At 49.5% G+C, this 13392-nt stretch overlaps 1 protein-coding gene across 2 annotated transcripts in view; it reads right to left on the reverse strand.

The window, feature by feature from the left end:
• Nucleotides 1-1239: 1239 nt before the first annotated feature.
• The window catches only part of LOC108535847 (transient receptor potential cation channel subfamily M member 4), a 36399-nt gene continuing 24246 nt past the window's right edge, over nucleotides 1240-13392 (reverse strand). Inside the window, exons 10-17 of one of the 2 annotated variants that reach the window (XM_017882237.1) lie at nucleotides 11943-12055; nucleotides 11116-11460; nucleotides 10807-10941; nucleotides 6514-6643; nucleotides 6194-6339; nucleotides 4952-5064; nucleotides 4503-4580; nucleotides 1240-1707 (exon numbers count right to left, since the gene is read on the reverse strand). In XM_017882237.1, the coding sequence (XP_017737726.1) occupies nucleotides 1269-1707; nucleotides 4503-4580; nucleotides 4952-5064; nucleotides 6194-6339; nucleotides 6514-6643; nucleotides 10807-10941; nucleotides 11116-11460; nucleotides 11943-12055 (1499 nt within the window). In that variant the 3' untranslated portion in view covers nucleotides 1240-1268. The remainder of the gene's footprint in view (nucleotides 1708-4502; nucleotides 4581-4951; nucleotides 5065-6193; nucleotides 6340-6513; nucleotides 6644-10806; nucleotides 10942-11115; nucleotides 11461-11942; nucleotides 12056-13392) is intronic. The other variant, XM_017882238.1, reaches the window with a different exon arrangement.

The raw sequence follows: 13392 nt of genomic DNA on the forward strand, positions 1-13392 counted from the left end.
GCCAGGAGTTCAAGACCAGCCTGGCCAATATGGCAAAACCCCATCTCTACGAAAAAATACAAAAAAAAATTGAGCTGGGTGTAGTGGTGCATGCCTGTAATCCCAGCTACTCGCAAGGCTGAGGCAGGAGAATCACTTGAACCCAGGAGGTGGAAGTGGCAGTGAGCCAAGATCGTACCACTGTACTCCAGCCTGGGCGACACAGTGGAACTCTGGCAAAAAAAAAAAAAAAAAAAAAAAAAGGAAAGAAAGAAAGAAGGAAAGAAGGGAAAGAAGAAAGAAAGAAAGAAAGAAAGAAAGAAAGAAAGAAAGAAAGAAAGAAAGAAAGAAAGAAAGAAAGAAAGAAAGGAAGGAAGAGAAGAGAAGAGAAGAGAAGAGAAGAGAAGAGAAGAGAAGAGAAGAGAAGAGAAGAGAAGAAAAACAAACAACCAGTCACCAGGTTGTGTCCACAAAGTTTTCTGTTTGCTCTCCTCAAAAGCAGGAGTATCCTAATGTGGCAGGGCAAGGGTCAAACCCTTAGCGTGGAGGGATGGAAGGATGGATGGAAGGAAGGAAGAAATGAAGGAAGGAAGGAAGGAAGGAAGGAAGGAAGGAAGGAGGAGGGAGGGAGAGGGGCAGAGGAGACAGGAAGAGAGAGAGAAAGAAAAGAAAGAGAAAAAGAGAAAGAAGAGAGAGAAAGAGAAAGAAAAAGAGAGAGAAAGAAAGAAAGAATGAAAGAAAGAACAGAAGGAAGGAAAACGAAGGAAGGAAGGAAGATGAAGGAAGGAAGGAAGGAAGGAAGGAAGGAAGGAAGGAAGGGGAAGGGAGGAAGGAAGGAAGGAAGGAAGGAAGGAAGGAAGGAAGGAAAGAAGGAAGGAAGGAGGGAAAAGAGTAAGTTGGGGGCAGGAGGGCAAGGGGCCTGGGACCAACGAGCTGTGTGGAGGAACAGGAAGGAGGAGGTGAGGTTGGCACGCAGGTCGGGGCACTCCCAGAAATATGTGTTAACCTTCAGACCTAGCAATAAATAGCCACAGAGGCTGAGTGGCGGACAGTGGGGTTTTCCCCTGAATCCTGCCTTCTCTGAAGCCAGATCTCCAGGTGCCAGTCAATTACCCTGGGGCAATCGTCATGCCTGACTCTCCTAAGAGGGGTTTTGTTTCTTTTTCTCCAGTCAGCAAGGATGGCTTGACCTGCTGCCCAGCTGCGGGGAAGCCAGGAGTGGAGACCCCGGGAGTGGGCAGGAAGGATGAGAGGTGGCCAGGGGCCCGGGTTCCAAGGCCCCGGGGCACTCACCGGCAGCCCACGCCCAGGAGGAAGCAAGTGAGGGCCACTAGGTCGCACTGGTTCCAGCTGTCGGCGAGGTAGAGGCGCAGGCGCTGGCTCAGTGAGGCACCGCCAGGCCCTGGGCCCCCGCTGGCCAAGCTTCCCCCGCCTCCGCTCAGGCCCTGGCGCAGCTCCTCGCACAGCAGCGTGAAAGCCCAGAAGTAGAGCAGCAGCTCCAGGGCGCCGGGTGGCGCCGGCTGGAAATCCACAAGCAGCACCCGCGCGAAAAGCAGCAGGAACAGCAGGTAGGTGACCACGTTGCCCATGAAGACGGTCACCGGCGCTCCCCAGAAGTGGAACCAGCGGCGTAGGTACCAGTGCCCCCCGCAGTAGCCCCCGCAGCAATCCCGGCGGCCAGGCTGGCGCGGGATCCCCAGCGGCGTCTTCTCGGCGGGATCCGCCGTCCTGTTGGGGAGAGAAGAGAAGGGACCCTGTCTCAAAGGACAAGAGTCCTGATCTCCACCATCATGGAGACTTTTGGCCTGGCACATCTGACCCTGCTGACCTGAAACAGTCTGCCCAGCGCTACCTTCTTGGGTTTTGACTCTTGTATCTAACCTCTGACCTCTGAAATCTCCCGTCAAGAGGTGGACTGATTGCTTGAGCCGAGGAGTTGGAGACCAGCCTGGCCAACATGGCAAAACCTCGTCTCTACAAAAAATATTTTAAAAATTTAGCTCTCTACTAAAAAAATACAAAAAACTAGCCGAGAGTGGTGGCGGGTGCCTGTAGTCTCAGCTACTCGGGAGGCTGAGGCAGGAGAATGGCGTAAACCCGGGAGGCGGAGCTTGCCGTGAGCTGAGATCCGGCCACTGCACTCCAGCCTGGGCGACAGAGCTTCTCAAAAAAAAAAAAAAAAAAAAGAAAAGAAAAGAAAAAAGCAAACCTATATATAGGCCGGGCGCGGTGGCTCACGCCTGTAATCCCAGCACTTTGGGAGGCCGAGGTGGGCAGATCACAAGGTCAGGAGATCGAGACCATCCTGGCTAACACAGTGAAACCCTGTCTCAACTAAAATACAAAAAAAAAAAGAAAAAAGAAAAAAAAAAATTAGCCAGGCGTGTTGACGGGCACCTGTAGTCCCAGTTATTCAGGAAGCTGAGGCAGGAAAATCGCTTGAACCCAGGAGGCAGAGTTTGCAGTGAGCTGAGATTACACCACTGCACTCCAGCCTAGGCGACAGAGCAAGACCCCGTATCAAAAAAGAAAAAAGAAAAAAACTATATATAGGCCAGGCATGGTGGCTCATGCCTGTAATCCCAGCATTTTAGGAGGCTGAGGTGGACAGATCACGAGGTCAGGAGATGGAGACCATCCTGGCCACCATGGTGAAACTCCGTCTCTACTAAAAATACAAAAATATTAGCTGGGCGTGGTGGCAGGTGACTGTAATCCCAGCTACTCGAGAGGCTGAGGCAGGAGAATCGCTTGAACCCAGGAGGCAGAGATTGCAGTGAGCCGAGATCGCACCACTGCACTCCTGCCTGGAGACAGAGCAAGACTCCGTCTCAAAAAACAAGCAAACAAAAAAGCTGTATATACATAAATATATTTAAATTTGAGGCCAGATACAGTGGCTCACACCATTTTGGGAGGCCAAGGTTTGGGGATAGCTTAAGCCCAGGAGTTTGAGACCAGCCTGGACAACATAGCAAGACTCAGACTTCAATTTTTTTTATTTTTATTTTTTTGTTGGTGGCACATGCCTGCGTTCCCTGCTAGTTAGGAGGCTGACCTGAGCTTGGCATTTGGGAAGCTTCCTCAGTATCTCAGTCCCTGATGGGATGTGTGATATAGTTTGGACGTTTGTCCCTTCCAAATCTCACATTGAAATGTAATCCCTGGGCCGGGCACAATGGCTCACGCCTGTAATCCCAGTACTTTGGGAGGCTGAGGCGGGAGGATCACAAGGGCAGGAGTTCAAGAGCAGCCTGGCCAATATGGTGAAACCTGTCACTACTAAAAGTACAAAAGTTAGCCGGGCATGGTGGTGGGCGCCTGTAGTCCCAGCTATTCAGGAGGCTGAGGCAGGAGAATCGCTTGAACCCAGGAGGCGGAGGTTGCAGTGAGCCGAAATCGCACCACTGCACTCCAGCCTGGGTGACGGATTGAGACTCCATTTCAAAAAAAAAAAAAAAAAAAGGAAGAAATGTAAACCCTGGCTGGGCATGCTGGCTCACACCTGTAATCCTAGCACTTTGGGAGGCCAAAGTGGGCGAATCACTTGAAGTCAGGAGGTCAACACCAGCCTGGCCAACATGGTAAAACCCTGATTCTACTTTAAAAATACAAAAATTAGCTGGGCGTAGTGGCATGCACCTCTACTCCCACCTACTTGGAAGGCTGAGACAGGCGGATCAGGAACCCAGGAAACAGAGGCTGCAGTGAGCCAAGATTGCACTATTGCACTCCAGCCTGGGCAACCGAGGGAGATTCCATATCAAAAAAAATAAAGAAAAGAAAAAGAAGACAAGACAGGAAGGAAGGAAGGAAGGAAGGAAGGAAGGAAGGAAGGAAGGAAGGAGGAAGGAAGGAGAGAAAGAGAGAGAGAGAAAGAGAAAGAAAGAAAGAAAGAAAGAAAGGGAAAGAAAGAAAGAGAAAGAAGAAAGAAAGAGAAAGAAAGAAAGAAAGAAAGAAAGAAAGAAAGAAAGAAAGAAAGAAAGAAAGAAAGAAAGAAAGAAAGAAAGAAAGAAAGAAAGAAAGAAAGAAAGAAAGAAAGAAAGAAAGAAAGAAAGAAAGAAAGAAAGAAAGAAGGAAAGAGAAAGAAAGAAGGAAAGAAAGGTAATCGCTAATGTTGGAGGTTGGGCCTGGGGAAGGTGTTTGGGTCCTGGTGGTACGTCCCTCATAAATGGCTTAGCACCATCCCCTTGGTGACTTTTTGCTCAGTTAGTTCACATGAGATCTATGTGGCACCCCCTACTCCTGTTTCTGCTCTTGCCATGTGATACACTGGCTCCTCCCTCACTTTCTGTCATGAGTGGAAGCTTCCTGAGGGCTCACCAGCAGCAGATGCCAACACTATGCTTCCTGTACAACTTGCAGAACCATGAGCCAATGAAACCTCTTTTCTTTATAAATTACTCAGTCTCAGGTATTCCTTTGTAGCAACTCAAGAGGGGACTAACACAACGTGGAAGTGCCACATGTCCTGAACTGCCCAGGATGTCCCCACCTCACACAGTGCTGGGGGCTCCACTCACCCAACAGGCCCTTCTCCGTTAACGGCACTATCCATGTCAAACTCTAGCTCCTCCCGTGTGTGCTCCTCTTCTGATTTCCTGGCAAGGAGGGAAGCACAGAGTGAGAAATAAGGGGAAGAGGAGGTGGAGAGGCATTCTCCAGCAAAACTCAAACTTCTTCACCTGGAGACGTGGCAGACAGACAGAGAGGTGGTTTCCTAAAGTCACCCCAAAGGCACCTTCCCCCAGAGCCATGGCCAGAAAGGCAGAGTAACTGCCACTAGAGACACGGGGAGGATTCCCCCAAAACTTACCTCCCACAGCACTCCCATAGTGGATGGAGAGAGAGTCCCATTCCCAGGGAAGGGACACAATGGGCAGATGAGGGAAGAAAGGTGGGCAGAGTGAGCAGGAAGGAGAAACTAAGCACCCCGCCCCCATCCCCACCACTCTTACCCCAGGGTACTGACCTGAAGGTGATGAGGCGGGTGTAGATGAGTGGGGGGCAAAAGAAGGCAAGAATCAGGGCCCAGATGGGTGTAGTGCTGGCCATATCTCCCCACCACTTCTGTGTCAGCAGAGACTGTGGGGGGTGGGCAGGATTAGGATTCAAATATCCCCCACAGCCCCCTCCCTAAGATGCCCAGCAAGGGTTGGACCACAGCTCCAAAGTACAGAGCAAGTGCCCAGTGTCACAGCCACAGCTATTGAGGTAGGGAAACGGTGGTGAAAGGCAAAGACAACTTGGGCCAGGTTTTGACAGTAAACAGCCAACACTTAAATTGACACTATATGGCAGATACAGGGCTAAGCACTTTATGTAGATTAGTCCACTGAATCCTCGACACATAAGGGGGTGGGTACTAGTATCTCCTCCTTGGCACACATGAGGCACAGAGAGGTTAAGGAAATGGCCCAAAGAAACACAGCCTGTATATGGTAGAGCTGGATGAGTTTAACCACTATCCACAGCCAGGGACTCTGGGTAGCTGTTTGAAATGTGGGCCAAACCATTCCAACAGATGAGGATGGGACTTCCTGTCGGGTGGGCACAACTTCCTGTACTGAAGTGAGATTCTGAGCCCCTGTCAGATTCAAACTAAAAATACTGATAATGTTTCCAAAATGTCAACTTGTCAGGATCGGAGAGACTGTGGGAGCAAGTGGGGCTTCCCAAGGCAGACAATTTCCTATAGAAAGGGTGGGATTTCCTAGGCCAAAGTTTTTGTCCAAAAATAAAACGTAATTGTTCGGTAAGGCCATTCTAATTGCTGAGAACTGAAACTAGGGACCTCTAAAAGAAGTGGAAAGGATTTCCTGTGGATGACATGGGACTTCCTGTGGATGACGTCAGACTTCCTGTGGATGACTTAGGACTTCCTTTGAAAGAAGTGGACTCTTCCGTGAAAGGGGGAAGGACTTCTTAGGTTAAAGGTGGAACTTCCTGATAGGGTCACCAGGAGTTTCTCTATCTGGAGTGGAACTTTTTAGGAGGATGGGCTTTGCCGTGGGAAGGTTGGCTTTTAGTGGAAGGGAGTGAGGCTTCTTATGGGAAGAGCAGCCTTTCTGAGGGAGAAGAGAGACTTTCTGGGTAGTCTCCAGGAAGAGGGGCTGGTCAAGACCATAGATGTTCCCAATGGCAGGGGCTCATCCCTGTACTTCCCAGAGTCCACTTGGAGACTGTTTGGGATGTTGATGTCGCAGATACTCACCTGTACCCCATCCTGGGCAAAGAAGGCACGGGCGTCAGCTTGCATGGCCAGCTGGAGGCAAGTGGCATCCCCCCAGAGCGGGCAGCGACGAAGGAGGAGGCGGGCAGCCCTTACCTCACTGCTGTGATAGCACTCACCAAAGAGGTCTAGAGGCAGAGGAGTTAGTTATGTGACAGGGATGGGAAGTAGGGTGAGGGTGTGAAGGGAGAGGAAAGGGAATTTAAGGGGATGGCGCAGGGATATGTGAGGAGTGCGGCGATGCACATTCCTCCCCTGGCGGCAGCCCCCGTCCCTGCTCCCAGGCACTATGCTCCACGCACCAACGCCCATCCCCTCAAACTTGATCGCCAGGTCTTTCCTCCGTGCTGCCTCCTCAGCATCAGGCTCCAATCGTGCCATCACCCGGAGCAGCAAACAGGCCCCAAGAGCTGAGGAAACTGCATTGGAACCCTGGAGAGGCAAAGAGGGCATAGATGCCTCAAAGAGGGTTCATAGAGGGGGAGAAAGCCTGAAGTCAAGGGAAGGGACAGAGTCAGAGGTCAGAAACTAACTGGGGTCATCAGAGGCCAAGGAAGAAGCAATGTTTGGAGACAGATCTGGAAGAAACTGAACGTCAGTTGAAAATGCCAGAAGTCAGGTGGTTCAGAGACCAGGGATGCAAGTCACGGATGCAAGTCAGGGGTTAGAATGAATTCAGCAGTCACAGACAGGTCAAGAAGCAGTTGGAGGCTGGGTAAAGTGGCTCATGACTGTAATCCCAGCATGCTGGGAGGCTGAAGTGAAACCACCTTTGCAAAAATTACAACTGAGGAAATGATGACAGTGAAGGAAATCAGACCTAGCTGACTCCATCTGGCTTCTAGCCCTTAAGCTGTCCTTGCTCATTCCTGGGCATAGGCTCAAGTAACTTTGGGAAGGAATTCAGTTCATGGTTTGACTCTGAAACAAAATTGATCATAGCCCTTTCCCAAAAGACGCCCTTCTTGCCTGGGGACCAGTCTGCCTTTGAGGACTAACAAATTAGCTACAAGATTATAAATTATGGGCTGGGCATGGTGGCTCATGCCTGTAATCCCAGCACTTTAGGATGCCGAGGCGGGCGCATCATGAGGTCAGGAGATTGAAACCATCCTGGCTAACACAGTGAAACCCCGTCTCTACTAAAAATACAAAAAATTAGCCGGGCGTGGTGGCAAGCGCCTGTAGTCCCAGCTACTCGGGAGGCTGAGGCAGGAGAATGGTGTGAACCCGGGAGGCGGAGCTGCAGTGAGCCAAGATTGTGCCACTGCACTCCAGCCTGGGCGACAGAGCGAGACTCTGTCTCAAAAAAAAAAAAAAAAAAAAATTAGAAATTATGGTTAGGGGGCCATGCAGCCTCTGGCTCCCCAGATTGCTCCTGGGGATAACATTACTATTGTAAAACCTAAGATGAATGCTTGAGATAGTTTGCAGACCTTGCACTGGATGGATCAGCTGACATGACCCAGACTGTAATCTGGCTCAATGAGTTCTGCCTTCCCACTCAGGAACAAAAGACAGCAAGAAAAACTCACTTGGGCTCCCTGTGAGTTCATCTCCAACCTGACCAATCAGCACTCCCCACTTCCCAAGCCCCTACCCACCAAATTATCTTTAAAAAGTCTCATCCCCGAATCCTCAAGGAGACTGATTTGAGTAATAATAAAACTGAGGTCTCCCACACAGCCCGGCTCTGCGTGAATTACTCTTTCTCCATTACAATTTCCTGTTTTGATAAGTCAGCTCTGTCTAGGCAGCAGGCAAGGTGAACCCATTGGGTGGTTACAGATGCAGGAGGATTGCTTGAGCCCAGGAATTCAAGACCAGCCTAGGCAACATAGTGAGACTCCATCTCTACAAAAAAAATTTTTTTTGGCCGGGCGTGGTGGCTCATGCCTATAATCCCAGCACTTTGGGAGGCTGAGGCAGGCGGATCACGAGGTCAGGAGATCGAGACCATCCTGGCTAAAATGGTGAAACCCTGTCTCTACTAAAAATACAAAAAANTCCCACACAGCCCGGCTCTGCGTGAATTACTCTTTCTCCATTACAATTTCCTGTTTTGATAAGTCAGCTCTGTCTAGGCAGCAGGCAAGGTGAACCCATTGGGTGGTTACAGATGCAGGAGGATTGCTTGAGCCCAGGAATTCAAGACCAGCCTAGGCAACATAGTGAGACTCCATCTCTACAAAAAAAATTTTTTTTGGCCGGGCGTGGTGGCTCATGCCTATAATCCCAGCACTTTGGGAGGCTGAGGCAGGCGGATCACGAGGTCAGGAGATCGAGACCATCCTGGCTAAAATGGTGAAACCCTGTCTCTACTAAAATACAAAAAAAAAAAAAAAAAAAAATTAGCTGGGCGTGCTGGCGGGCGCCTGTAGTCCCAGCTACTCGGGAGGCTGAGGCAGAAGACTGGCATGAACCCGGGAGGTGGAACTTGCAGTGAGCTGAGATCATGCCACTGCACTCCAGCCTGAGCGACAGAGCGAGACTCCGTCTCAAAAAAAATATTTTTTTTAGTTAGCCAGGCGTGGTGGTTTGCTCCTGTAGTCCCAGCTACTAGGGAGGCTGAGGTAGGAGGATCAAATGAGCCCAGGAAGTTGAGGCTGCAGTGAGCCATGATCATGCCACTGCACTCCAGCCTGGATGACTGAGGAAGACCCTGTCTCTAACAATAAAAGTTTTTGTTTGTTTGTTTGTTTGTTTGTTTGTTTGTTTGTTTTGAGACAGAGTCTCGCTCTGTCGCCCAGCCTGGAGTGCAGTGGCCGGATCTCAGCTCACTGCAAGCTCCGCCTCCTGGGTTTACACCATTCTCCTGCCTCAGCCTCCTGAGTAGCTGGGACTACAGGCGCCCGCTGCCTCGCCCGGCTAGTTATTTGTATTTTTTAGTAGAAATGGGGTTTCACCATGTTAGCCAGGACGGTCTCGATCTCCTGACCTCGTGATCCGCCCGTCTCGGCCTCCCAAAGTGCTGGGACTACAGGCTTGAGCCACCGCGCCCGACCATGCAGATTTTTTTTAAATTAGCTTGTCATGTGGCCGGTAGACCCAACTACTCAGGAGGCTGAGGTGGGAAGATCGCTTGAGTCCAAGAAGGTCAAGTTTGCAGTGAACTCTGGTCACACCACTGCAGTCCAGCCTGAGTGACAGAATGAGACTCTGTCTCAACAACAACAAAAAAAAGAAAAAAAGAAAAGAAAGGAAAATAAATGAAATGAATAGAAATGAGTAGGAAAAATAAATAAATGAATAGAAACTATCCCTGCAGAAACTCAGACATTGAACTTACTAGACAAAGACTTTAAATAACCTGTCTTAAATATGCTCAAAGAGCTAAAGGAAATCATGAAAAAAGAACTAAAGGTAGCCAGGAAAAAGATGTCTCACCACCTAGAGAATAAGAATACAGAGATAGAGGCAGTGTTTCCTGAAACTGGGTTAATTCTTTATAGAAATTTTGAACACTGAATTTATTTTTTAAAAAATAATAAAAATTTAAAAAAAAATAAAAAATAAAAAACCAGAAAACATCTTATATGTACATAGGTCTTGAGTGAAGTGGCGCTTTTTTTTCCTGCTTCTTATAGAAGAGATTGAGAATGGTACTCTAATCAAAAATAAAGTTTTGTAGTGGGACCAGGGGAGAAAAAAAAAGAATATAGAGATAGAAATTACAGAAAGGAACCAAACAGAAACTCTGAAGCTAAAAAGCACAATAACTGAAACATAAAAACCACTAGAGGGACTCAACAGTAGATTCATAAAAAAGGCAAAATAAAGATCAGTGAATTTGAAGCTAAGTTCATTGAGATTATCCAGCTGGAGGAGAAAAGAGAAAAACAAATGAAGGAAAATAAGTAGAGCCTAAGGGACTTGCAAGACACCATACAGAATACTAATACACACATAATGAGAGTCCAAAAGGAAAAGAAAGAGAGAAAGGGAAAGAAATAATATTTGAAGATATAATGTCCTAAAAACTTCCAAAATTTGATGAAAGACATAAGTCTACACATCCAGGAAGCTCAAGGAACTCCAAGTAAAATAAATTCAGAGAGATCCACACTGAGATATGTTATCAAAGGCCAAAACAAAGAGAGAATCTTGGCCGAGCATGGTGGCACATGCCTGTAATCCCAGCATTTTCCGAAGCCGAAGCAGGCGGATCGCTTGAGGTCAGCAGTCCAGCCTGGCTAACATGGTGAAACCCCATCTCTACTTAAAAAAAAAACAAAAAACAAAAATCAGCCAGGCATGGTGGCAGGTGCCTGTAATCCCAGTTACTTGGGAGGCTGAGGCAGGAGAATTACTTGAACCTGGGAGACTGAGGTTGCAGTGAGCCAAGATCATGCCATTGCACTGCAGCCTGGGCAACAGAGCGAGACTCTGTCTCGAAAAGTAAAAGTATAAAATAATGCTTGATATGAGGGAGAGAAAAGAAAGAGGAAGCAGTTGGAGGCATGTATCACGGATGGAGGATGGGGCGCCGGTCAGGTGATGTCAGGGGTCGGGGAATTGTATAGTAATTGTATGGTGAACGCTGGCATCCAGTGGCCTAAAGGACAGGGATGCAGGAGCGCCAAGTCAGCACTCACCATCTCCCAGAAGTACATGGCCATCTGTGCCCTGTTCAGCAGCAGTGCCCAAATAAGCAGGTCACTCCAGGGGGCCTGCCCGAGGTCAGCATCCAGTGAGAGCAGCGAGGTGGCCTTGTCCGAGAGCAGACCCATCTGCCAGCAAAAGGAGGGGTGGTGAGGACTGGCCCCTCCCCAACACTGGCCACCACCAGCCCTGCCCCTGGTTTGGCCACACCCCTGCTCTGGCCACGCCCCATTCCTGATGTAATCCCGCCCCCAGGTCCTTCCCATGGAGAGGGGGCCCCCCCAGCTTTGCCCGGTCCTTACGCTCTCCCCGAAGCCCTGGCCTGGGTGAGGGTCCCAGGCGCCCCCGGAGGGGTACCTCGGTGCACACATCTTCCCCAGCAGCATCCTCAGCACATGCCCCACGTCAGGGGGCCCGGGCTCCGCAGCTCCCGCTTTTTGGGCTAGGGCTTTGGTGCCTGCGCTGTGGGACGCCTGGTCCAAAAGGTTGCGGATGAGCGAGTTGGGGGGCGCCGCGCCGTAGAGTTGGGCCAGGCGCATCGGGGTCAGAAAGCGGCCCAAGCTGAGGCCGTGGGAGATGAGCAAGCGCACGAACTCGGGCCGGTCATTCAGCAGGGCGTCCATGAGGGAGGCTTCGAGATGGAAGGACTGGCGGGGGTGGGATGAATGGGGGAAGAGATTAGCTCAAAGGTTAAGGACAAGAGACGGGGGTACAACGGTATGAGGGACAGATGGATGGATGGATGGATGGATGGATGGATGGATGGACGGACGGATGGACAAACGGATGGATGGATAAAATGGATGGATGGATGGATGGATGGATGGATGGATGGATGGATGGACGGACGGACGGACAGACAAATGGATGGATGGATAGATAAATAGATGAATGAACGGATGAATGGATAGATGGATGTACAGCGTGGAGAGATGGATAGATGGACAGAGGGATGGATGGGGAGGAAACATGTTGGGGCAGATGGACAATCAGAGATGGATGGGCAATTAAGGGAAGGCTGGACAGGCCATAATGGAAGGCAGGGTGGAAAGGTGTCTAAGAAGGCAGAGAGGGAGGATAGCACAGTCCCTTTGTCAGGATGCGCAACCCCCAGGCCCTGACCCCTCACCCGCCATTGGATGTCCCCCCGAAAGAGTTCACTCTGGGCAATGTCCACGCGGTTCCAAGCCACAGCCAAACGCAGCTCGTCCAGGTAGGCTGAGGCCTCCGAGCTCCCGCAGGCTGGAAGGATTAGAGGGAGAGAGGGCAAGAAGTCAGGGGAGGAGGGACATCTTATGAATGTCTATTTTGCATGCCTGACTTTTAAACTCTGCATAAAGGGGGTGCTACTGGGCAGAGTGTGGGGGTCTTTAAGCAGTCAGGTTATGATAAGCATAAGGTCATTTGGCTCAGGGCCAGAGCAGAGACCACTGGTTTACAGCCCCCAAGAAGAAAGAAAAGGAATCACTTATTCATTTAATATTTATTGAGGTATGTTACGGACCAAGCAGTGGAGAGAGAAATCGGATACAGTTCCTACCCTGAAGAAGCTGGTTCTATTGGGGGAAATATGCCCCCCCAACACATAACTACCCTCAGAGTGCTCGGTGCCCTCAGAGGTGGGCATATAATATGATTAGGACCCAGAGGAGGATATGGTCACAGAGGTATAGAGTGGCCCAAGACAGCTCCCAGAGAATGTGTGTTGAGGTAGCACTTTGAAAGACCACCAGGATTGGGAGGTGTGCATCTAAGATAGGAAAAGGGCGTTCAAAGCAGCAGGCACAGCAGAAGCAAAGGCCTGGGTGCAAAAACAAAACAAACAAAAAAAAACCACACAGCAGATGATGACAAATGTGAGTCGCTCTCATTTCTGAAACTTGGGGTATGTTGTGAGGGGAAAGAGGTGAAAACAGCAGAAAATGAGATTGGAAAAAATCTGAACCTGAGAGGGACTCGGAGAGACCCTGGAGGTCACTAAAACAGCAAGAGAGAACAAGAAACCCTTAAAAATTTGATCCAGCTATTTAGTGGATCCAAACATGTACAGTCAATAGGGGCATGAAAAGTCCTGAAGGGCATTTGTTGTGACATGGAGTTAGGTTTCCTTCTGCCTCCACTTGCTCTGTATCTATCTCCAAAACAAATTCATCTCATTCTGGTTGCTCCAAAAACTGGTACCACAGAAAGAGATAATCTCATGCAGTGGAGATGAGCAACGAGCTCTGGGGCAGGCAGACGTGGGTTCCAGTCCTCAGTCCACCAGTACCAGCTGAGTGACTTCAGGCAAGCCATTGAACCTTGGGAGCCTCGGTTTCCTCATCTATGAAATGGAAGATAGTGGCACCCCCTTCAGAGCACTGTAATCAATTACAGTAACTGTGGGAAGAAGTTCCACGCTGTGGTGACTCTGTAGCTTGACCAGTGTAGCCTCTAAGGCTGTAGTTGAGGAAACAGAGGCCCAGAAAGGCAGTCACATGTCTAGGACCACATGGCTCTCTGTGCTCTTTCAAAACCTAGATGTCCATTCAGAGCGGGCTTTTCTATGATTTTTTTTTTTTTTTTTTTTTTTTTTTTTT

Source organism: Rhinopithecus bieti, unplaced genomic scaffold, assembly GCF_001698545.2.
Source record: "Rhinopithecus bieti isolate Rb0 unplaced genomic scaffold, ASM169854v2 scaffold_12070, whole genome shotgun sequence".
Lineage (NCBI taxonomy): Eukaryota > Metazoa > Chordata > Mammalia > Primates > Cercopithecidae > Rhinopithecus > Rhinopithecus bieti.